The sequence below is a fragment of the Lepidochelys kempii genome, chromosome 13, assembly GCF_965140285.1.
Source record: "Lepidochelys kempii isolate rLepKem1 chromosome 13, rLepKem1.hap1, whole genome shotgun sequence".
NCBI classification, from domain to species: Eukaryota; Metazoa; Chordata; order Testudines; family Cheloniidae; genus Lepidochelys; species Lepidochelys kempii.
This window is the reverse complement of record NC_136392.1, coordinates 1,232,866-1,257,183: the sequence shown is the minus strand read 5'-3', so window position 1 is coordinate 1,257,183 and position 24,318 is coordinate 1,232,866. Positions and strand designations below refer to the sequence as shown.

The window sequence follows — 24,318 nt, the reverse complement described above, 5'->3', positions numbered from 1 at the left end:
CTGCAGAAGGGATGTGGACAAATTGGAGAGAGTCCAGCGGAGGGCAACGAAAATGATTAGGGCGCTGGGGCACATGACTTATGAGGAGAGGCTGAGGGAACTGGGGTTATTTAGTCTGCGGAAGAGAAGAATGAGGGGGGATTTGACAGCAGCCTTCAGTTACCTGAAGGGGGGTTCCAAAGAGGATAGAGCTAGACTGTTCTCAGTGGTGGCAGATGACAGAACAAGGAGCAATGATCTCAAGTTGCAGTGGGGGAGGTTTAGGTTGGATATTAGGAAACACTATTTCACTAGGAGAGTGGTGAAACACTGGAATGTGTTACCTAGGGAGGTGGTGGAATCTCCTTCCTTAGATATTTTTTGTTAAGGTCAAGCTTGACAAAGCCCTGGCTGGGATGATTTAGTTGGGGGTTGGTCCTGCTTTGAGCAGGGGGTTGGACTAGATGACCTCCTGAGGTCCCTTCCAACCCTGATATTCTATGATTCCATGATCAGTCTATTGTCTGGAGAAGCCCTAGATTGGACATTATCCCTCCCAGCCTGCCCAGGTCCCTCGCTAATATTCGACCACCCTGACAGCCCACAGCCGAGGTGGCCCCGCAGTTCCTCACACTGGGTCCCCAACCTGTCTCTGCCTACAAAGCACCCAGCGGCTGATACAGCCTGGAACCAGGTGTCCTGGAGCTACTGTTTCTGTCAGGGACTGAACGATGCCAGAAAGGATGAGCTGGCTCGGGTCCAGTCCCCTTCTGCACACAGCCATGCCCGCACATGCCCAGGTCCCAGCCGGGCCTCCCAGTGGGGGGCAGCTCAGTTTAGGAGCCAGCTCTGGCACGGCCTTCCGGGAATTTGCTGGGAGCGCAACTGATGCCTGCAGCCCCTCAGTGACAGTGAGGGGGTCGGGGCCAGCCTCCAGAGCCATAGCGGGTAATAGCCCCCTGAGGTGCTCGGTGCGCGTCTGGAGTCGGTGGGGGAGCACTGGGGTCACAGCAAATTCTACCCTTGGCTGCCCTGCAGGCTCTGACGCTCAGGGCCTGTTTGTACCAGTTCTGGGGGGAGTTGTGGGGACGGGGCCCCTCCAGCTCATCAGCCGGGGAAATCCTGAGCAGAAATGGCTTTGCTGCAGGGGCACAGAGACAGGCCAGCCCTCCAGGGGGCATTGTGCATCCCCTTGGTCCCCAGGCCATTGCCGGGGAGCCTCCGGAGCAGTTGCCCCCCTGCTGATGGGGCCAGTGGAGCTGCTCTGAGCGCGGGCTGTGCCAGGTGCAGTCCATGTGGGTGCGTATCTGGGGGCTGCTGCTCAGCGTGGAGCCCCACTGTGCTGGGTGTGCCCTGTCCCCCCAGAGCAGGGGGCTGCCGCACCCCATTTCCCTGCAGGAAGTGGCTCTCTTGTGGAGAGGTATTATTGTCCAGCCTGGGGCAGGGTCTCAGTGGGGGATTCAGCCTCATTTATCTGCACCCCCGTTCCCAGCCAGTCTGCTCCCCTGCACCCAGCTCCTGGCCTGCTCCTCCCTCATCCCCTGCAGGCCTCTGCCTCTCCTCTGGGCCTCACAGGGACTGGAGCAGCCCAGCCCCTTGCAGCCCTCCAGGTGCTGTCTGGCCCTCTCCATGAGGCATTCCCCTTGGTCCGGCTACAGCTCTCAGGGTGTGAAAGCAGCAGCTAGACCTAGCCCTGGTGTAGACAGCGCTAGGTCGACGGGAGAGTGCTCGGTCTCTCGGAGAGCTGAAGAGCTACAGCAACCGGCGCGCCCCTGCTGGCCGTGTGGATAGGCATCGTCACTCCGGCGGTACAGCTGCATCGCTGCAGGGTTTTGAGCGTAGACAGGCCCTGAGATCTCCATACCCGGCCCTACGCACAAGATGTGCGCACAGAGCTGGCTACGCGCACAGGCGCTGGGCTGCCCACAGCCAACGCAGGGGCACAGAGGGAGGCCGATTGGAAAGTGAGGCCCTTCGTCTCCTTCACACAGAGCCCCGGAGCCAGGCTGTGCCCCTTGGGTGCAGACACTTTCCTTTCAGAGCAGCGAGCGCTGCTCCCAATCCTGACCCCCCTGGTGGGTGTGTCTGCTGAGCCCATGGGCCGGGGACCCGCACGCGAAACTCATACTGTCTCCCACCCTTTCAGTGAAACCTGGCTCGTGCCCAGTGGTGCCAGGTGGAATCCCCTTACTGGGTCTGTGCAGGAACCAATGCAAAGTGGACTCGCAGTGCCCAGGGATCATGAAGTGCTGCATGAACGGCTGTCGCAAACAGGCGTGTGTCCGCCCAAATGTTTAAAGGTGAGCGTGGGGTAAACAGCTCAGCATCCCGGCGTGTGCCCCTGGGGTGCGGGGCAGACAGCTCAGCATCCCGGCGTGTGCCCCTGGGGTGCGGGGCAGACAGCCCAGCATCCTGGTGTGTGCCCCTGGGGCGTGGGGTAAACAGCCCAGCATCCCCGCGTGTGCCCCTGGGGCGTGGGGCAGACAGCCCAGCAGCCCCGTGTGTGCCCCTGGGGCATGGGGCAGACAGCCCAGCATCCCGGCGTGTGCCCCTGGGGCGTGGGGCAGACAGCCCAGCATCCCCGCGTGTGCCCCTGGGGCGCGGGGCAGACAGCCCAGCATCCCGGCGTGTGCCCCTGGGGCGCGGGACAGACAGCCCAGCATCCCCGCGTGTGCCCCTGGGGCGCGGGGCAGACAGCCCAGCATCCCCGCTTGTGCCCCTGGGGCATGGGGCAGACAGCCCAGCATCCCCGCGTGTGCCCCTGGGGCGCGGGGCAGACAGCCCAGCATCCCAGCGTGTGCCCCTGGGGCGCGGGGCAGACAGCCCAGCATCTCGGCATGTGCCCCTGGGGCGCGGGGCAGACAGCCCAGCATCTCGGCATGTGCCCCTGGGGCGCGGGGCAGACAGCCCAGCATCCCGGCGTGTGCTCCGGGGGCGCGGGGCAGACAGCCCAGCATCGCCGTGTGTGCCCCTGGGGCGCGGGGCAGACAGCCCACCAGCCCCGTGTGTGCCCCTGGGCCGCGGGGCAGACAGCCCAGCATCCCCGCGTGTGCTCCGGGGGCATGGGGCAGACAGCCCAGCATCCCTGTGTGTGCCCCTGGGGCATGGGGCAGACAGCGCAGCATCCCGGCGTGTGCCCCTGGGGCGCGGGGCAGACAGCCCAGCATCCCGGTGTGTGCCCCTGGGGCGCGGGACAGACAGCCCAGCATCCCGGTGTGTGCCCCTGGGGCGCGGGGCAGACAGCCCAGCATCCCGGCGTGTGCCCCTGGGGCGCGGGGCAGACAGCCCAGCATCCCGGCGTGTGCCCCTGGGGCGCAGGATTAGATAGCAGAGCATCCCCTACTCCTGGGGGAATTCTGCGCCACTGCAGATTTTTCTTTGGTTCCCTGCAGAAAAATGACTTTCTGTCAGGGAAGCTCAGGAAAGCTGCAGAAGCAGCCATGCACCACTCCCGAACAGCACAGGTACATCATGTCAGGCACCCAGAGCAGCCAGGGAGAGATAAATCGCCACGGGGTGGGGGACACCCCAGCCAGTGGCTCCTACCCTGAGCTGAGATCAGCTGCTCGTCCCAGCTGGGCTGGAGGCAGGATAGGACAGGACTTCCTCTTCCCCTGCAAGAGTGTCTGGGGCTGTGTCAGACCCAACCCCAGAAACCTCCCACAGCTGCAGGAAGCTCAGCATTCTCCCCTGCTTCCTGCCCCCATTGCTCCTCAGATGTGGAGGGAGGGGGTTACTGTATGGGGACTGCTCCCCCATCCACCCAACCGCTGTGCATCCGGACCTTCCATACCCAGACACCTCTGCCAAGCCTCACCTGGTACATCCAGAACTCCCCTAGCCCTCCCCATACGTGAACCCCACCCCACTGAACCTCAATCCCTGCATCTGGAGCCTCCCTGCCTCCAGACCCCCACCCCTGCAGCCAGACCACCCCCACTGAGCTCCCTGCACTCAAATCCCCACCCTGATACCCCACCCCCTGTACCACCTTCACCTCCCACATCCAGAGCCCCACGCCACTGACCCCCAGCTAGCTGCACCCAGACCCTCACCGAGCTCCACTCCCCCAGCACCCAGACCCCCTGCTGAGCCCCAACCACCTTCACCTGGAAGCCCCTGCAGAGTCCGATTGCCCGTGCACCCGGAAACCCCACAACGAGCCTGTGTGCATCCAGATCCCCCCACACCAAGACCCCCCACTGAGCTGCCTGCCCCCAGATTGTCCCACACAGAACCCTCTCACCCCACACTTGGATCCCCCCACACTGATACTCTCCCTGGTTGAGCCTACCTGCCCCACACCTGGTGCACCTGGCGCAGAAGGGCAAGGCTCCAGGGTGTTTCTGGGGACGGTCCAGGCCTTGTGCTGTATCAGGGTCAGGGACAGCCTCACTGCTGAGTCATGTCCTGGGGGTGGGGGTGGGGTGATCTCCCACCTTCTTTCAGCCAGTGGCTTGTGCTCCTCACTGCCATGCTGGAGCCTCTGCATTTATTGATTGACAAATAAAACTTGCAGAATTTTTTATTTTTTTGGCACAGAATTTTTAATTTTTTGGTGCAGAATGCCCTCAGGAGTAATCCCCATGGGTGCTCCTGGGGCCTGGGATAGATAGCCAGCATCCCTGTGTGTGCTCCAGGGACATGGGGTAGATAGTCCAGCATCCCTGTGTGTGCTCCGGGGGCACGGGGTAGATAGTCCAGCATCCCTGTGTGTGCTCCGGGGGCACGGGGTGGACAGCACAGCAGTCCTGTGTGCTCCTGGACGGAGTGGCAGCATGGAGTGGGGTGGCAGGCAGTGTTCCCTCTAATGTTTCCCACCCATGTGCAGAATGAATTTTGTTATGTGACACATCACCTCCAGGTTGGTGCACAGAACAAAATTCATGTGGCGTGGGTGGGGCTGAGGGGTTCGAAGTGTGGGCGGGGACTCAGGGCTGGGGCAGAGGGTTGGGGTGGGGGGGTGCGTGCTCTGGCTGGGGGTGTGGGCTCTGGGGTGGGGCTGGGGATGAGGGGTTTGGGGTGCAGGAGGGTACTCCGGGGCTACGGCGGGGAAAGAGGACTCCCCGCCCCCCAGCTCTCTCTCCCCACAGCAGCACCTGGGCTGGGGGGAGAGGTCCCTTTCTCCGCCGTGGCAGCTCCAGGGCTGGGGCCGCAGGATAGGCGCCCCTCCCCCAGCAGGTCCGGGCCAGGGCTGGGGCTGGGTTTGGCCTGGGGGAGGGGCGCCCTGACTGGTCTGGGCACCCCGGCCGTGGCGGGCTGGGGGAGGGGTGTCCGGGCCACGGCAGGTTGGTGGCCGGGCTAGGTTGGGGCTGGGGGAGGGGTGCCCCTCCCCAGTTGTGGAAGTTCCCTGGCATGGGTTCCCTGAGCTGCTGCACGGTGGGACGCTTACAGGGAAGGTAGGTGACAGGGCACCCCGCGCCCTATCTCCCGTGCAAGGGTCTCATGGCCAGTGCTCCCAGGCACTGTGGGACCTCCTTTCCCACTGCACAGCTATATGAGAAGCTCAGATGCCACGAGGATGGGCAGACAGCCAGACCTGGAGGGAGATCTGCTACTTCTCCCCCTCAGGTAGTCAGTGTCATTTGCCCTGTGGGGCCAGCCTGTCCCTGGGGCGTTCTAGAGCCAGGAGAGGAGAGGATCTCCCCAATCCCGACCTAGCCCAGAGTGTCACTGTGAGCAGGGCTGATACCGCGAGCCAGCCTCACCCTCCCAAGATCTCCGCCGGCCCCAGGCTTCCAGCAGGGCTCTCCATACAGATTCCCTACGCTGCGTAGGGCTCGTCAGGGGTCCCAGGACACAGCCTGCAGGCCAGCAGGGGCTGGCAGTACCCAAGAGGCGATTCACTGTCGGCACCATCACTGCACCCAGTGCTGGGGTGGGCAGGAGTCCTGCTCACAGCCCGCTCCCTGCCTCCTCATTGCTTGACCTTCCCTTTGCAGATGCCTCCTAGATCTGCCCATCACCAGGCAAAGGGGGAGCGGCTCTCTGACACGCCTGTCGCTCTGCACATGACTCCCAGTGCCCCAGCATGGAGCTGCCCTGCTCTCCAGCTCCCTGCCCAGGGCTCTCGTGGACCAGCACATCCAGACTCCAGTCTCTCCCTGACCCCAATAAAACAGCCTCGTCCTGCAGCTCTGGTGGTCGTGTCTGCATCTTCTCCAGCTCTTTGGGCCAGGTAGCTGGCCAGCTCTGATCCTGCGCCCACGTTTCCCCCGTACACCTGCCTCACCCGTAGGCTCCAGTCCTGCACCCCTGCCTCACCACAGACATTGCACGTGTCCAAACCTGTGCTCACCAGCAATCTGCACCGTGCAAATGGCTGTTTGTCTTGCAAAATGGGTACACGCTCAATATACAGCTACACTCAGTTGCAGCTCGGTGTGCACAATCCAGGGCTGGGGCTGAGAATGTGCCCCGTGTCATCCTCCTGGTCCTGCCAGGCTAGGACAGGGCAGTTGCAGTTGGACATCTTGCTCTCCCCAACGCACTGAGTTTGTCCAGCCCCCTCCTGCGCTGTAACCTCTGTCCGGCCCCTGGGCAGTAACGGTCGGAGGGCGGAGCTGTTCCCGGCATCGACTCTCTGTTGTAAGACACCGGGGCAGCGAGGGCTGGGACGGCCTCGGCATAGGCTCTTTGCACCCCTCGGGCAAATGCACTTCATTTGCAGCAGCCCCAAGTGGGGCCATGGAGCCCCATCGAGTGGAGTGGCCCTGAAGTAACGCAGCAGAAAACCCAGCCCTGCAGCTTCCAGCCCAACTCCAGCTCCTTGTGAACAGCCTGCCCCACGGGGCTTGGCACGCTGCCTGGCTGCGTGACTCCCCACGGCCAGGGCCTGGGGCGGGCAGACAAACTCCTGCCTTGGCAGAGCCTGAGCTGCTCTTTGCTGGCCCCGCTGGGCTGGGTCTGGGCCCCAGTCTCAGGCTTGGTCAGCGACACAGGGCACCTCACGTGCCTCACTCCCGGAACTCACTGCCCTGCCCCTCTGCCCGGGACAGCCGGTGGCCCTGCCTGCGGAACACGCAGTTCTGCTCCTGGGGGCAAGCCAACAGCCAGGGAAGCAGGGGGCCAAGGACGGAGCCAGGCAGGGCGAGCAGCACCCAGTGCCAAAGGAATGAGGAAACCTGAACCCCTCCCATTGTTACCCGCCCTGCCTCTCATGCCCTGGGGCCCCACACTGTCAGCAGCCTGGCATGGCCCCAAGGGCGGCAGGGCTGGCTTTCTGGGCCGGCCTGGCTGTGGAGCTCTGCACGGGGCTGGATTCTGGCTCAGCAGGAGCACCCAAGGGATGCTGCCGGCAGCCCAGGTTCCCCCAGGAGCAGGACTGGTCATTCCCTCCCCTGCTGGGCGCTGCCTGTGTGATTCTCCCCGGGGCTGGATCTCAGGCCCAGCCGGGGCACACGTAGCCACGCTGGCTTGGTGCCCACCTGCCTCTGTGTGCACAGGAGCCCTTTGCAGGGAGAGGTGACACCTGCTGCTCATTCCCTCGTTCCACGGGGACCCGTCTGGACTCCAGGCGTCCAAGCTGTCCTGACCCCTGTACATCTGGCTTTGCCTCACCTTCCCTGCTGCCAGGAGGGGGGCTCGCACTTGCTTGGGCTTCAGGGGCCCTGACCACATGGGGAAAGGACTCCCCAGGCCTCAGACCACAGGGATGGAGACAGCTCTGGCACCTGCAAGGGCCACATCCAGAGGGCTGGGCTGCACCGGCCCCACGGCTGGGCACTGCCAGGGCCAGGCAGCAGGTCCACCCTTGCCAGGCTGGCCTCAGAGGGTCTGACTCACAGCTAAGGGATGGGCTGCGGGGCCCACTGGTCCTTCTCAGCCACACTGCCAGAAATACCACTGCCCACAAGTTCCACCCTTGCCCAGGCCCCCACCATCCCTGAGCACAGATACCCCCATCGCGCTGGCTGCCCGCAGGCCCAGCTGAGGCAGGGGAGTCGTTCCGGTCTCTGCAGGGGCTCTGTCTCTGAGGAGAGTCTGGGGCTCAGTGCTAAAGGGGGCCTGGCTCTGATGCCCTGCACCTGTGGTGCGGTGGAGGAGCCCAGCACCCTGCCTGACCACGCCCCGGCGGGAGAGGAGAGTGTCCCAAGCTGGCTGGCAGCGCTGCATTGTTCTCTGCTCAGTGTTTGTTTAAACCGAGCCCCAGGCAGCAGGAGAGGCCGGGCCCCATTGCTGAAGCACACACTGGTCTCCTCTCTCCCTGGGATCAGAAGCCCCAGCCCTGGGGAGCTTGGACCCTGGCACAGCGGGATGCGTGGGCTCAGGTCCCAGCTCTGCACACTGCTGGCATGGGCTGGGTGTATCAGAGACCTGCACTCTTGCTAATCGCAGGCGTGCAACATGGGCTGATGTGGGCACCAGACATGGGCGTGTCTGAGCCTCCGCTGGAAAGGGCCCTCCCTTAGCAGGTGTGGGGGGGTGTCGCTGTGTGGCAGAGTCCCTCCCCTTGCCCCTGAGTAGGCGGGGGAGGGTCACTGCATGCCCAGGTCTTTGCCCTCTACGCCCATCCCTGCACAGTGGTCACACCAGCTACGCTCAGCGTGTGCTGCCAGGTGCAGATGGCGCTTGCCCCTTGCACGGGGCCCAGCAGAGCCCAGGCAGCAGAAAGGAGGAGGCCCCTGGGGCTGGGTTGGGATAGGCTGCAGGCACCAGCTGGCTGCCCCATGTGATGAAGCGGGACTGTTCATGTTTCCTCTGAATAGTGTAGGGGTGCCTCAGTTTCCCCTGTGCAGTTCTTAAGTCTCTAGGTGGTGGGGTAAGGGTGTATGATCGTTGCAGAGCCCTAGAGGGCAGGTGTGTGCAGGGGTCTGGACACAGAGAATGGCCAACACCCTGTTTCCTGACACCCCAGACCCCTGGCGAACACCCCGCTGGGGACGTCTCTTCCTAACCCCATCAGCAGGCAGGAAGAGTGCCAGGAGGCACCGGGATGGCTCTTGGCGAAGGTGGCGATCGCTTGGTGCAGGTATTTGAGGGCAGCTGTGCCCAGGGACCCTGAACACTCCATGGACCCTGAGTCATTTGCAGAGCCGCCTGGCATTGCGGGTCCGGCTGGGCCCTGGTGTATCCTGACCACTCTGAATCCCGGCACGTGGCCCCCTTCACCCTGCAATCCAGCTGGGCTCCCCCTGCTCCCCCGTCCCACTCCACTGGCGTCTCTGCCAGGCAGCTCAACCGGGGCGGGGATTTCGGCTCCCACGGGAGGCGGGCAGAACAGGCCGCCACCACGACGCTTCCCGCCTGGAACGTGGCAAACACTCGCGAACGGCGCCCCCACGGCTTGCGGCCCTGGCACCATCACTGTCCAGCTAGATCCTGGCCAGCACGACCCAGGGAACCAGCCGCTTGGAATGGACAGCACAGCTGGCCAGACAGAGCCGGTGTTCCCAGCGGGAAGGTTCGCACCAGACACCTGGGGCCGGGAGCGGTGCAAGGTGCACCATGTGACTTGTATGCCCATCACAGCAGGCTGGCCTGGGGCAACCAAATGCTGGCATCAAAGCGTCGGAGGAGGCGCTCCAGACAGAGGAACGCAGTGGAGAGCAGGAGGGAGGCAGACTCCCTGGAGAGCGCTGTGGGCTGCCTGCCCAGCTCTGTTCCGACATCCGGATTAACATTGTGCTGAGCAGGCCCACAGCGCGGCCCCCGCTCCCAGCGCTGCTACTCCAGCCAACGCGCTGTGAATAGAATGAGCTGGACTCTGGCAGGTGAGCCAGCCCCTCCCCGGCCTGACCCAGCCCCCTCTGGGCCACAGCTTAAATCCTGGCCTGGCTCAGTTCCGGGCACTCAGACCCGGCTCCCGGCACACCATGGAGTCAGGAGGCATCTTCCTCCCCCTGGGGCTCCTGGCCGTCTGGGCCGCGCTGCCACCTGTGTGGGGGCAGGAGAAAGGAGGTTAGTAACAGATGAGTGCTGGATCTATGTAGCTTAACAACGGGGTGAGCTGATCCCCGTCTCTTGCGTACCGGCCTGGGGAACAAACATTCACTAAGGGGCTCTCCGGTCTAGCTGAGGAAAGTCCAACACTGTCCAGGGGCTGGAAGTGGAAGCGAGGCAAATTCAAACTGGAAATAGGGTGTTGTACATTTTTAACAGTGCCCGTTGGAACAGTCACCGGCATTTGTGGTGGATTCTCCATCACTGACCAGTTTTTAACTCCACTGGCTGGTTTTCTAACAGAGCCACGCTAGGAATTGTTTGGGAGCAGGTCCCTGGCCTGTGCTATACCGGAGGTGAGGCTAGATGATCAGTGGTTCCTTCTGGCTGGGAATCTATGCAGCTTTGAGTACAGAGAGTGGTCGCCTCCCAGCCCAGCAGACGCCACCTGTCCTCTCAGGTGGAGGCAGGTAGCTATGTTCTTATTCCTCAAACCATATAGCTGGGTCCACTCAGTGCAGCCACTCGCAGATGGGCTCCAGTCTCCTTTCTCTGCTACAGGTAAAGTGGGTGAATGTCCAGCAGGGAGGATTGAGTTTGTGCGTCCCTCCAGGATCTACTGTCTCTCAGACCGGAGCTGCCCAGGGAACGAGAAGTGCTGCAATACTGGGCATATGAGAACCTGTCTCCTCCCTGACAGAGGTATGTGCTGCTCTCCCTGATTGCCGAGGGACCCTCTGCAGAGACAGTGGGGGAGCGGCTCAGAGCATGGCAGCAGGGCAAGCAAACCGTGAGAATGGGCAGGGATGGAATGTAATACACAGGGACCATACAGGAGAGTAGTCGGTGTCTTTGGAGGACCATGGCCCTGCGCCATTGATTTATTCACCAAAGATACAGCTGGTACAACCGGAGTCACTAGATAGTGCTGTTTGCTTAGCCTGATGTTCTTGTTCTTAGTGCGCAAGCTGGGTATGGTCTTTGCACCGCAGGATTAGCAGCACAGCACTTCTTCCGTTTCCGTGGGGTGAGCTGCTGCAAATAGCAGGGGAGTTCGCCTCCGCCTTCATCTCTCACTAGAACCACCTCCTGGGCACTGGGGTTGGAGCTGAGTGCTCTAAAAGAGGAAGCAGCATGCATGCCCTTTGTGACCATCTCTGCTCCAGGACTGCTGTATGTACTATAAATAAACAAGCTCCACCCAGCACCCAGACTCTGCCTCCAGATTTCTCTTCCAATGGGAGACCAATCTGCAAGGCCCCAAAGCCTGCTACTGCTTGGCAAAGGGGCGGCCCAGCGGAGTGGCCAGCCCCGAGCAGGGCAGCAGACCCTCAGAGCGCTGTGGGTTCCGACTGACAGGTGAGACTGTTCAGACAAGCTGGAGCGGCTTGGCTGGGATATCTAAGGTTGCAGAGCATCTAGTGCAAACTCGAGGGGCTGGAGCCATCAGCCCGGCAGCCTGTGCTCCCAGCTGGCTTTCCCGCCATTGAATGCACAGCCGGGGAAGCAGCAGAAGCCCCTGTGTTGTGCTACCCTCATCTTGCGTGTGTACGGGGACTCCGTTCCCAGCACACCCACTGAGGCGGCTGCAAGGGCCCCTTGGAGGGGCAAGCCCGCCTCTCCTGGGCACAGCGACTGCACTGTGCGTCTCCTGTTCTGCAGTGAACCCAGGCTACTGCCCGGAGCCCAACACCAGCGTGGCGGAGCCCTGCCTGGTGAGCTGCCGGAATGACTCTGCGTGTGCCGGAGGGGCCAAGTGCTGTGCCGAGGGCTGCCATGTTCGCTGCACAAGAGCCCAGCCAGGTGAGGCCCATGGGAGCGCATGACCTCTTGGCTCTGTGATCCCCACCCCCAGCTGTGCCCGGGGCAGGCTGGTTGGTTGGCTGATGTACAAGGAGGGCAGCGACAGGCCGTGACCAAGGGCCACCCTGCTGCTTCCCAGGGCACTGCCCAGCTGCTGCTGCCTGGGGAAAGATCCCGTCCCTGGGCCAGGCTGGAGCCACTGCACCCTCCGTGCAGACACAAGACAGGAATGGCCCCAGCCGGCCCCCACATGTGCCCTGCCCACATGTGCCCTGCCCCCCTCTCAGGAGAGCTGCTGGCCAGGAGTGTCTGCACTGCCCACTGCTTATGGATCTAGACCCCAGTGTGCTTTGGCACGGTCTGTGGGAGCTGCTGAGCAGCAGCCTGGGCCTGGCCCCAGATGAAGGCCCTGACGTTCCAGCCAATGGCCTGCAGCTCTGAACTTGTCCCACCCCGGGGGACCCAGCGGGAGGGAATCGCCCCGGGACAGCAGTGCTGCCCATGGGCCGGGCTGAGTGTGGCATGTTCCCTGCACCCACAGAAGGTGTCACCGCCCCTCTCGATCTCACACCCAGCACTGCTCTGCATGGCATAACGACTGCCCTATAGCCAGGGGGAGAAGGGTCAGGAAGTGAGGGCAGAGACCCTGGCACCATGTAAAAGCCTGGGGCAGGGGGCACAGGGACGGGGCAGGGCAGGCCCTGGGGCAGCAGGTACGGCCTTCTCTCCCGGCTGGCTGTGGCCCGGAGAGCTCTCCAGGCAGGCCTGGGGTCGGACAGCTGGCGGGGCTGGGGGTCGGGTGCTTATGTCTCTGCTGAGCTGCACCCTGCGCTGCCGTCTCGCTTCCAGCCAAGCCTGGCGCCTGCCCACAGAGACGAGTGTCGCAGGATTTCACTCCTTGCACAAACCAGTGCGACGACGACAGGCACTGCCCCGAGGGCCAGAAATGCTGCTTTGCTGGCTGCGGCCTAGCCTGCATGAGCCCCTACACAGGTACCAGCGCGAATCTGACCCACTCTGACGAAGTGGGACTGTTCTTAATGTTTCCTCTGAATAGTGTGGAGGTGCCTCAGTTTCCCCTATGCAGTTCTTAAGTATCTAGGGGGTGGGGTAAGGGTGTATGATCGTTGCAGAGCCCTAGAGGGCAGGTGTGTGCAGGGGTCTGGACACAGAGAATGGCCGACACCCTGTTTCCTGGCAACTGATGCCCTGGGCCCTTCCCCCCTGCAAGGTGAGAGCTAAAGGGTTGGAGATCAAAGGAATCCGGTGACCTCCTGCCCCGGGAAGGGGACAAAGCCCAGAGGAGGAGGGGCTGGAGGGAGTTTCAGTTTGGGGCTGGCTGGGGACATGGAGTGAAGGGCAGACGTGGTTGTCTGGCTCACTGCCCCCCAAAATGGACCCAGCTGAGGGGTCCTGTTCTCTGCACCTACAAACTCTGTGTTAGACCATGTTCCTGTCGTCTAATAAACCTCTGTTTTACTGGCTGGCTGAGAGTCCCGTCTGACTGCGGAGTTGGGGGGCAGGACCCTCTGGCTTCCCCAGGAGCCTGCCTGAGCGGACTCGCTGTGGGAAGCACACGGAGGGGCAGAGGATGCTGAATGCTCCGAGGTCAGACCCAGGAAGGGGGAAGCCATGTGAGCTGTGTGTCCTGCAGACAGGCTGCTCCCAGAAAGGAGACTTCCCCAGAGTCCTGCCTGGCTTCGTGGGGAGCAGTTCCAGAGCATCGCCCGGGGACGCCGTGACACCCATGCACGGCTGCTGCCCAGCAGGATCCCAGCCCTGCGGCACCAGGGCTCGGCACCCCCCTCCACACTCACCCCAGCAGCTGGCTCCATGCACACTGGTCCCAGGAGCGGGTCCTAATCCCATCCAGCTCACGCATGAGTGCAGAGGCCTCCCATGCTGGGGCTGCACGCGCTGGGGTCTCCATCCCATAAGCCCAGATTCAGCTCCCAGGCACACATCCACACGCATGTGCACACCCAGACGCCCGCGTCACGTGGGTCTGGCTCACCCGGTGCTAAGGGAAAGCCGGGCCCCTCTGCGCCGCCCCAGGCAGGCCGTGCTCAGGCCCCCTCTTTCCCCAGAGAAGGCCGGCGTGTGCCCCGCCGTGCAGCTGGAGCAGCCCGAGGGGCTGTGCCTGGACGCGTGTGTGGACGACGCCGACTGCCCCGGAGACGAGAAGTGCTGTGCCACAGGCTGTGGGTACAAGTGCCGAGTGCCCCTTGCAGGTACTCCCCCTCCCGGAGCCCAGCCCCTGCTCCGCAGCCCACGTGCCGGGGGTGCCCAGCCACCCGGCACCACCAGGTGAGGCTGGGAGCCCGCTGAGCTGGCAGGAATCCCGCTCTAGGACCCCGCTGAGCGGCCTTCGCGATGGGCTCTGGGCCAGGCGGGGGCATGTGGCAGTGACTGGGACGCGTGTCTGGACCTCTTAATAAAGAACAAGGGGAAACCCAGCCACCTCGGCAATGAATCAGCTCAATAAAATAGGGAAGGACCCGCCCCCAGCCGGAGCCAGCCCCGAACTGAGGGTTAGGGCCAGCCCAGGCCAGGCGAGTGCATCACGCTCCTCCTCTGGCCGCTGGCCGGGGCCAGGCGGGACGCTGGGCTGGCCGGGCCTGGGCTGAGCCGTCTGGCACCCACGGGCGACGTGGGCAGCAGGCTGGGAAATAGCCAACAGGGCAGGAGCGGACGGTGGGGTCTGCGGGCAGGGAGCCCAGGGAGCAGGCGGCCGGCCAGCGTGTCAGCGGGTCCAGGGGCCGGTCGGCTGTCTCCAGGCGGCCAGGCAGGGGACCCTGCTCTGTGTTCCAGTGCGGCCCGGCCTGTGCCCAGCCGTAGCCCAGCGGTTTCTTGTCTCGTGCCTGCGGATGTGTCGGAGCGACAGGGACTGCCCCGCCGCGAGGAAATGCTGCAGCAATGGCTGTGGGCGGCTCTGCATGGCGCCCGTGCTCGGTAAGGTCATGCCCTCTTCCCACGTCCATCGCTGACCCCGCGTTGGCTCCCAGCCCTGTGGGGCAGCGACCTTCCCGCAGCCGGTTCGTGCCACTCAGCAGACGGCGGCTGGACCGGGGCCTGTCTTTGCCCCGCCCCTCGCTCCACGCTCTGCCCTGTCTTTCCCTGCATTGCAGTGAAGCCAGGCCTGTGCCCAGCTCGAGCCCCCGAGGGCAGCGAGGACCCATGTTTTTTTCGATGCCTGAAGGACAGTGACTGTCCAGGGAACGGGAAGTGCTGCTTGATCCGCTGTGGCCGCACCTGCCTCTCCCCGACGCAGGGTAAGAGCTCTCGGGACGTCCCGGGGGCGATGGCCTTGGACCGGAGCAGGTGCTGATCACTGGTCAATGAGGGGCCAGGACCCCACCCCCAGACCTGCCCTGCAGGATCCCGGCCTCCCCAGGGGCTCAGAGGCTCAGCGGAGGCTGGTCTGGATGTTGTTCCCCGGAGCGGGACCTGCACGGAAAGGTTATGGCTGGGGCACGGAGCAGGCGAGTGCTGAAGACAGCAGCTGAGAGCGGAAAGGGCAGCGTCTGTGGGCGCAGGGAGCCAGGGGGGCCCATGGGGAAGGCGGGACACGAACAGGGAGCTGTGGAGACCACACCACAGGGCATCAATCGAGACCTTGGCCTCTCCAGCCTGGTGCTTTGTGCATCCCCTCAGCCCTAGGAGGGGTGGTGGGGCTCCAGCAGGAGGAGGGATTAGAGCTTTGGCAAGCGGAGGTCGGGGGGCTCCAGTGGGCGCAGGTGGGGGGGCCTCTGGCGGGCGGGGGGCTCCAGCAGGCAGGGGGGTGCAGCGGGCAGAGGTGGGGGTGCTCCAGCAGGCACGGGGGGTCGAGTGGGTGGAGGTGGGGGGGCCTCTGGCGGACAGGGGGGCTCCTGCAGGCGGGGTCCAATGCTGCGGCTCTTGTGCGTTGCAGTGAAGCCCGGCGCGTGCCCAGCAGCGCTCAGAGGCTCCCTGGGGCCCTGCGTGGAGGGATGCCGCAGCGACAGCGACTGCAGCAAAGCGGAGAAGTGCTGCAGCACCGGCTGCGGCCATGTCTGCAAGCCACCCAGCGAGGGTAAGGGGGCCTGAGAGTCACCTGCCTCCCCTGTCCTGCGGAGGGCTGCCAATTTCCTAATCCCACAAAGCCAAACAGCCTTGCCCCGCCCTCGCTCACTCCATCCCCCTCTCTGTCGCTCGCTCTCCCCCATCCTCACTCACTCGCTTCTTTTGACCAGGCTGGGGAAGGAGCTTGGGGTGCAGGAGGGGGGAAGGCTCTATCTGGGGGTGCGAGCTCTGGGGTGGGGACAGAAATTAGGGGTTCAGGGTGTGGGAGAGGGGTTCAGAGCTGGGACAGGGAGTTTGGGTGCGGGAGGGGGCGTGGGGTGTGGGGTGCGGGCTCCAGGCAGCACTTGGCTTGTGGGGTTCCCCAGAAGCAGCGACATGTTCCTCGGCTCCTAGGCATCGGGGCGGCCAGGTGGCTCTGCACGGTGCGCACTGCATCCGCCCAGAGGCACTGCACTGCAGTTCCCATTGGCTGCAGTTCCCAGCCAATTTCAGCTGCGGAGCCATCACGCAGGGCAGGGTGGGGGCAGTGAGCGCAGCCCCCCCAGCCGTCCCTCTGCCTAGGAGCCGAGGAATATGTTGCTGCTTCCAGGAGCTGTGCGGAGCCGGGAAGGGAGCCTGCCAGCCCCGCCAACCAGACTTTTAACGGCCCAGTCAGCTGTGCTGCCCAGAGCCATAAGGGTCGCTTTTTGACCAGGCATTCCAGTCAAAAACCAGGCACCTGGCAACCTTGCTCGTCCCCTCAAGGCCAAGGCTGCACCCTCCATTCGCCAGGAGAGCCATGCTGGCCTCTGGCTGGGGTCCCTGAACTCCACCTGCAGAGCCCTTCCTCCCCACTGCCACGTGCAGCCCCGGCAGGACCCTGCCCCTGGCCCCTGGGGAGCAGTGAGACCCTCTGCGGAGTCCCCCCTCTCTGGAACCCCCTCTCTCTGCCTGGGCACCCAGATATCTGCCAGCTCCCTGCCGAGATGGGCATCTGTGACGCCGACCTCCCTCGCTTCTTCTACAACACCAGCTCCGGGAAGTGTGACAGATTCATCTACGGGGGCTGCCAGGGGAACCCCAACAACTTCGAGGGGGAAGCGGAGTGTCTCCAGGCCTGCGGGGGCCCCGGTAAGGGACACAGGGCGCCAGACAGCCAGCCTGGGCCGGTGTCGGAGGCCCACCAAGGCTGAGCCCAAGGAGGTGGGGGAGAATCTACAGGCCCTGGCCTGCCAGCCTCCCTGGTCCTGGTTCCTCTATCCCAGCCATTAGTGAGCAGGGCCCCAGCCCCCTTGGCTCAGGAAAGGCTGCAACAGATGCAGAGAGGAGGGCAGGGAAGCCAGGATCTGCGGGATCCCGGGGGAGCCGCTCCCGTTGGGCAGAGGGGCTTGCGCTGCTCCCCCTGAGAAAGAGACGCATGGAGGGCGACAGGACGGAGGGCCACAGGGCAGAGGCGACGGCTCATCCCGTCTTCCCCGAGTCCAGTGATTGAACCAGAGGGGTGGGAATTAATAGGGATGAGGGGGCTGACAGCCCAGGGGGCTGGGGTTTCACCCCTCCCCTGGAAGACTCTGACGCTGGCTGCTGTCCCTGAGGGGCAGGGAGCCAGAGCAGGGCAAGGCAGGGCTGAATGGGCCCAGATGTTCCTGTGGGGCCCGAAGCTGCTCTGGGCTGGGTGGGTCTGAGGGGGCCTCGAGGAGGGCAGGGCCCACGGGGGTGTTCCCCGCCCCAGCCAGCCCTTGAACTGTCTCTCTGTGTCTGCCCAGTGAGGCCGGGGGTCTGCCCTGCCCGGGCCGGAGAGGGCCAGGCTGACGAGTGCGTCTCGCCGTGCTCCAAGGACAGCGACTGCCCCGCCAGCGAGAAGTGTTGTCTCCGGAGCTGTGGCCGGGCCTGTGCCCTGCCCGTGCAGGGTAAGGTGCCGCCTGCCCCGGGGGACACTGCCAGGGCCCCTGCGCGCGCGGGAGGGCCCCGCTCCAGCCCACCCACGAGGGAGTGGGGGGCATCTGTGTCCGTGCAGGGAGGAGGAATCCGAGCTGGGGCCCCAGCCCCATTGAGCCCCCGCACTGACCCCGGCTCTGCCCGGGCCCAGGGGCGCTGCGGGAGCCCGAAGGGGGCAGGGCTCTCTGTGCCTGGCTGCGCTGCCGTGGGGCCCGGGGGCTCGGCCCAGGCTTCTCTACCCCCGCTCTCGCTGTTGCAGTGAAGCTGGGCCGGTGCCGCAGGACGCTGTTCGTGTGCACGGGGGTCATCACCGCCGAATGCGACTCCGACGCCGAGTGCCCCGGCTCGCACAAGTGCTGCCCAGTCGGCTGTGCCAGGAAGTGCGCCCCTGCGGAGACAGGTACGGGGCCCCTCTCTCCCCCCCCTCACCCAGCGCCGGCTCAGCCAGGGTCTCACGGGAGGGTGTGCCAGACCCAGACGGGGGCTACAGCAGAGATCCCAGCACAGACCCTAGCTTGTGTGCAGGGGACACAAGGTGCCGCTGCACCAGGGAAGGACCTGGGAACCCCGCGCCCTCCTCAGGACACTAGGATGCTGGCCCCACGCCATCGCACAGCTCCTGCCAAGGGTGGCTCTGGGCTGGCATGGGGGCCAGGTTCCCCACGAGTCTCTGGGACCTGGGAGCCGTAGCAGAGCCTGTGGCTATGCAATAGGAGGCTGTGGGCCCAGAGATGGTGTCACGGAGTCCCTGGGCGCTGGAGCTGCTCCCTGTGAAGCCAGTCAGGACTCTGGGGAAGTCTCCTTTCTGGGAGCAGCCTGTCTGCAGGACACACATCTCACACAACTTCCACCTTCCTGGGTCTGACCTTGGAGCATTCAGCATCCTCTGCCCCTCCGTGCGCTACCCACAGCGAGTCCGCCCAGGCGGGGTCCTGGGGAAGCCAGAGGGTCCTGCCCCCCGACTCCGCAGTCAGACGTGACTCTCAGCCAGCCAGTAAAACAGAGGTTTATTAGACGACAGGAACATGGTCTAACACAGAGCTTGCAGGTGCAGAGAACAGGACCCCTCAGCTGGGTCCATTTTGGGGGGCAGTGAGCCAGACAACCACGTCCGCACTTCACTCCTCGTCCCCAACTGACTCCCCCTCCAGCCCCTCCTCCTTTGGGCTTTGTCCCTTTCCCGGGCCAGGAGGTCACCTGATTCCTTTGTTCTCCAACCCTTTAGCTCTCACCTTGCAGGGGGGAAGGGCCCAGGCCATCAGTTGCCAGAAAACAGGGTGTCAGCCATTCTCTGTGTCTAGACCCCTGCACACACCTGCCCTCTAGGGCTCTGCAACGATCATACACCCTTACCCCACCACCTAGATACTTAAGAACTGCATAGGGGAAACTGAGGCACCCCCACACTGTTCAGAGGAAACATTAAGAACAGTCCCGCTTCATCACAGATGGCACCCAGGATTTGGGACCATAACCCAAAGCCGCCCCACCTCTCTCCCCCCCAGGCACTGCTCACTGTCACGTTTCCTCGGGCAGCTGTACCTGACCCCCTCAGAACTCCAAGCTTCACCTTTCTTGGGGCAGGGTTCTGCCATCCTCTCCCCAGACAGGGCCTGAGGCTGCAGACGGCAGCGAATCACTGCGTGCTCTGCAGGCCGGTGGCAGCTCAGGCCCCTGGGAGCCGTGGCGGGGTCACCCAGCGATCTGCCGGCTCTCTGCCGGCAAAGCTCTCGTTATTCAGCACAAACGCACTTCGGAGAAAACTGGTCTCAAAGGAGTAAGCAGCATAGGCGCCCTTCTGCCCTGTGGGGACCTAGGCAGGTCTGACAGTCCATCAGGTGCTCCTGTCTCTCATCACCCGCTCCGGTCAGTTGCCACCTAGAGGAGGATGAGCCCCGCTCTGCTCAGCGCTGATGTTCAGTGTCTCCAAGCCCCCAGGTCAGACCAGGGAAGCTGTTTCCTGGCAGGGAGACATACCCAGGGGCAGGGAGTCAGTTACCCCCACTGACTTTAGGCTTGCAGGAAACCTCCTTTATCTGGCCACGAGCCGGCAGTGCAACCACGAGCCAGCCCAGACACACACACAGAGCATGGCACCCGCACACAGTAGGCTTCGCGCACAGCAGGTACCCCTTGCGCCTGTCACAACTGCAACTCCCTCCTTTCTCCTCCCAGCGCCCAGAGGCAGCGACAGCCTCCTCCCTGCCCGTGACTGGGGTAAGTGACACTGTCGAGGGGAGAGTGGGGCCAACGGGCAAGCCATGTGCCCCCGAGTGTCTGTGGAAGACAGGTAGAGGGCGCCTCTGGGATAAGACAGGGGTGGGGAGGAATCTTCTACCTGAACTCTCCTCTCCAGCTGTGGCATCCCCAGGGTCTCTGCCAGTTCTCGTGCCCTTTCCACCATCAAACCCTCCCTCCATGTGGGCAGGCCAGCATGGCTCTGTGCAGCCCATCCTGCTCAGCAATGACACCAGGCTCTTGTTCCTCCCCCCGAGGGGGGCATGCTGCCTCTGTAACTCTCCCGCCCCTGCCAGCCCGGGCAGCCAGCTCCCACCCCAGCCAGCCCAGACAGTCCGCTCCCACTCCAGACAGCCAGTTCCCACCCCTGCTAGCCCAGGCAGCCAGCCGGACAGCTAACAGGGAACAGCAATCTGCTAACCCTCCGCACCCACGGGCTGTTTACACCAGGGACCCTCTCTGTTGCAGTGAGACCTGGGACCTGCCCCCCTGATCCGGTCCGATGTGCCCACTCAGCACCGGCCCACTGCTCCGGTGACCCCGAGTGCCCGGGAATGCGGAAGTGCTGCTATATCGCATGCAGATTCCGCTGTGTTGACCCGGCACAAGGTACCAGAGACGGCGAGTGGTTATGCGTGTCTCAGTCAGTGAGAGCGCCCGGCACCGGCTGAGCTGGGGTCCCCTTGGGACGGGTGCGCCAGCCCCCGGCTGCAGACAGATCGCTGCACTGCACCAGCCCCAGCAAACCAGGGGGGGACCCAAGTACCTGGTACCTTCCCAGCTGCCCCACGCCCATGACACTGGGGACGGGCTGGGGCTGAGCCTGACTCTCCCCCATCACAAATTCCCCCCTCGGACAGGCTGCGGCTGCCTGCGACCCTGAGCCCTGCAGGAGCCCCCAGCGTCCCCCAGCTGCTCCACTGCAGCCTGTTGTGGGCTGCCCAGGGAACTGTGTGTGTCTGTGCAGCCCTGAGCCCTGCTCTGCAAAGAGCCACCCAGCTGGAGCGACAAACTGTAACGAGGGCTCCAGGCTGAGTGGATAACGGGTGGCACACACACACACCCCCTGAGCACGTCCCTTGCTTGCAGAGAAGCCCGGCTATTGCCCGGTCCTCATGCCCGCAGGCCTGAACTTCAGTAAGAGCTGCCGCCCCTGCCTGGCGAACAGGTCCTGCTCCGCCTGCTTTCGGGATGCGGATTGCCCAGGCCCGGAGAAGTGCTGCCCAGGCCGGTGCGGAACCCGCTGCTCGGAGCCCATTTCCAGTAAGAGAACATACGACCGGCCACACAGTCAGGCCAGTGGTCCCCTAGCTCCGTACCCTGTCCTGACAGAGGCCAGGCCCAGCTTCTGGCAGTTAGGGGTTTAGGGACACCCGAGCATGGGGTCACCTCCCTGACCATCTTGGCTAATGGCCATCGATGGACCTAACCTCCAGGAACTTATGTAATTCTTTGTTGAACCCTGTTATACTTTTGGCTTTCACAGAATCCCCTGGCAGTGAGTTCCACAGGTTGATTGTCCACTGTGTGAAGAAATACTTCCTTCTGTTTGTTTTAAACCTGCTGCCTAGTAATTTCATTGGGTGAACCCTGGTTCCTATGTTATGGGAAGGGGTAACTAACACTTCCCTAGTCACTTTCTCTGCTCCATTCATGAGTTTATAGATCTCTATCTATCCCCACTCAGTTGCCTCTTTTCCAAACTGAGCAGTCCCAGGAGGCACCAGCCTGGCCCGAGCAGAGGACACCTGCAGCAGGGTGTGCATCCCTCGCCCCCCACCTCCTCCCCATCCCTGAGCGGCAAGACTCAGAAACTGGGGCCCAGGGAGCAGGGCAGGACCCCCAGAGCACAGCGCCCTGCCCGACAGGCAGAGGCGGCGCTGGGAGCCTGCAGAGCATTGAGCTCAGCGCCCTGGGGCAGCAGGGAGAGGCCACTAGCCCTGCCGTGCTTGGCTGTGACCGTGGGGCATGGAGCCGTGTCGGAGACAGAGAGCGACAGGCCCTGGCTGTGCCGCATGGAGTCACGTCCCCTGCACTCCCTCCGCTCTGCTCTGCATCCCCAGACTTCTGCCAGCTCAGCCCCGACATTGGGCCCTGCAAAGCCTGGGTCCCTCGGCTCTTCTACAACTCCAGCTCCAGGCACTGCGAGCTGTTTATCTACGGCGGCTGCCAGGGGAACCAGAACAACTTTGCTGTGGAAGAGGAGTGTCTGCAGGCCTGCGGGCCCCCTGGTGAGAGCAGGGCCTGGCGGGGGGGAGTTTGAGCTCGCTCTGTAGGGGCATCCTCCTCCACGCAGTCCGCACGGCACTGCCGGGCACTCTCTGTTCTCTGTTCTAGACATCTGCAAACTGCCCCCTGAAGCGGGACCCTGCGACGCCGCATTGCCCCGGTTCGTCTACAACGCTGAGGCCGGGCGGTGTGACAGGTTCACGTACGGCGGCTGCGACGGCAACAGGAACAACTTTGAGACGGAAGCCACGTGTCTCCAGGCCTGCGCAGGCCACGGTGAGGTGTCAGCTCAGCGGCTGGGGCCCCGAGCCCTCCCATCGGGCCGCCAGCTTGGCCAAGCTGCGGGTTTGGTCAGTGGCTCAGCCACTTCCCTCAGAAAGTCCCTCCAGAACTTGGGGTTCTCTTCTGAGCCTGGGGCCTCACAGACCTGCCTTCTGGACACATCCGTCTCGAAGCCTCCCCGCTAGCCCTGGCAGGGCGAGGGCCCTCTTGGACCCCGTCTGTGGGCAAGGCCTATGAATGACGTTAGCTGGCCTCTCTGCAGTGTCTGGACCCTCCTCCCTTGCTCCCTGGAGACCCACTGAACCCACTGACTGACACAGGCTCCCTGCTGCTGACGCACTCGGGCCCCTCTGACTGTTTGCTCTTTAGGGTTCCCCTTAGCCCCCCTAATCGCCCACACCCATTCGAGCTGCCTGCCGACCCCAGGTGGGCCCAGAGGGGCTGAGATTCCCCAGCTGGCTGGGGAGCAGGAGTCCTGTGCCCTGGGCTCTGGCCTGTCCTCGGCCCTGCCCCAACCACTTTCTCCTTCTCTTTCAGGCATGGCCTAGCCCTGGCCAGAATGGGGCTCCACGGGGAAGCTGCAGTCCCTGGGGACCAGTCCCATTCACCCAGCATGACCCTTTGATGCAATGCTCTTCTGCTGTCAAGTCCCTGTCCTGTGTGGAAATAGGTTTTTCTGCATGTGCTTCTCACAAACTTGTTACTGTGTCCCTGGGGTAATGGGGTCTCACCGGAGGTGCTTGCATTGTTACAGATAAAGGGATGTGGCTGATTCAAACCTGTTTCCCCCTCTAGTCTGGATCATTAGCCGGTGTCTGAAATGCAGAACAACATTTCCACACTGTGCCTGCAACAGCCTGCCCCTGGCACTCCCCACCTCCACCCCATCAGGCACCGATCGGCAGGGTTTGCTCCTGTGCACTGGAATCTCGGTGTGGCCCAGTCAGACTCACACAGTGCATTGCACGTGCCTGTGGAGATGTGACCAGCCCAGGGGAGAGATTTAGCTCCTTGGAGCAGGGCCTGTGTCTTCCCCTGGCCCCACTCAGAGCGGAGCCCTGAGTGTTGCACAAAGAATAGAATCGGGGTGGGCCGCCCTTTGCCCTGCAGGATTATTTTGTCTCCCATTTTCTCAGATTTTTTCAGATGCTTTTATAGAATGCGGGTGCATTTGCAACACAATTTGCATACACAATTCCTACAGTTACATGCACAAGCATGGTAAATGCAGCTAGATGCCCTGCCAGCTATTTGCCTGGGCACTTATCACCACTGAACATGCATCCTAACACCTGGGCCCAATGGCACCCCCTCTTATTCTTCATCCACGGGCAAGGAGAGGCTGGGGAAGGGTGCTTGCGTTCCGCACAGTTGGCTGGATTGTCTCTACCTCCTTCCAGCATGACACCTCTCAGCCCCTGGGCAGTAGCAATCCGATGGCTGAGGTGCTCCCTCGGGATGGTGTCTCAGGCAGGCACCGGGTCTCTGCCTCAGGGGGTCAGCCTGAGATCACACAGACAGTGGGGCCATGACCCTGTCATTCAGGATCACTGCACACAGGAAAGGCTTCGTTTGCACCTTACAGGATTGAAACAGGATCCGGATGCAGATCTGCTGGTGTCTCATGCGCTACCCATTTGGGGTGACTCCCAGGGTCAGCAGGCCCCACTCCCCCATACCATAGTCTGACCTGTGTGGTCCAAGCTCAGACCATCCACACACCCAAAGCTCTGGCACATGCTTTGCCAAACTGAGGCCAAACATTTCCCAAGAGGCCAAGGAAACCGTTTTTGCTCCCATGATGTCTCTGTTCTGTGACACCATTTCATGTCTCCTCCAAGGCCCTTCAGGCCTGGCCGCGAACATTACGCTTCTCAGCTGTCATGTTAAAGGGCCCCAGATCACTTTGGTCTTTGTTTCAGTTCTGTTTATTGAGGATTTTCCATA

General features: G+C 63.2%; 2 protein-coding genes across 3 annotated transcripts in view; both read left to right on the top strand.

Annotated features, from left to right (window-relative positions):
• The window catches only part of LOC140897322 (WAP four-disulfide core domain protein 2), a 33,475-nt gene extending 27,362 nt beyond the window's left edge, over positions 1 to 6,113 (top strand). For both annotated transcript variants that reach the window (XM_073309800.2, XM_073309801.2), the window contains exons 3-4: positions 2,126 to 2,279; positions 5,922 to 6,113. In XM_073309800.2, the coding sequence (XP_073165901.1) occupies positions 2,126 to 2,277 (152 nt within the window). In that variant the 3' untranslated portion in view covers positions 2,278 to 2,279; positions 5,922 to 6,113. The remainder of the gene's footprint in view (positions 1 to 2,125; positions 2,280 to 5,921) is intronic.
• A 14,938-nt stretch (positions 6,114 to 21,051) lies between these two features.
• On the top strand, positions 21,052 to 23,076 carry LOC140897143 (BPTI/Kunitz domain-containing protein). The gene is made up of 4 exons (XM_078848286.1): positions 21,052 to 21,091; positions 21,924 to 22,091; positions 22,198 to 22,365; positions 22,909 to 23,076. The coding sequence occupies exons 1-4, from the start codon at positions 21,052 to 21,054 to the stop codon at positions 22,917 to 22,919; spliced, it is 387 nt and encodes a 128-aa protein (XP_078704412.1). The 3' UTR covers positions 22,920 to 23,076.
• Positions 23,077 to 24,318: the final 1,242 nt, after the last annotated feature.

Bases quoted from the DNA above. Each gene is read 5' to 3' on its own strand.
- LOC140897143 (XM_078848286.1), top strand. From the start codon at position 21,052: ATGCGGATTGCCCAGGCCCGGAGAAGTGCTGCCCAGGCCG. The intron at 21,092-21,923 runs GTGCGGAACCCG...CTGCATCCCCAG, and splicing joins GAGAAGTGCTGCCCAGGCCG to ACTTCTGCCAGCTCAGCCCC. The intron at 22,092-22,197 runs GTGAGAGCAGGG...TCTCTGTTCTAG, and splicing joins GCAGGCCTGCGGGCCCCCTG to ACATCTGCAAACTGCCCCCT.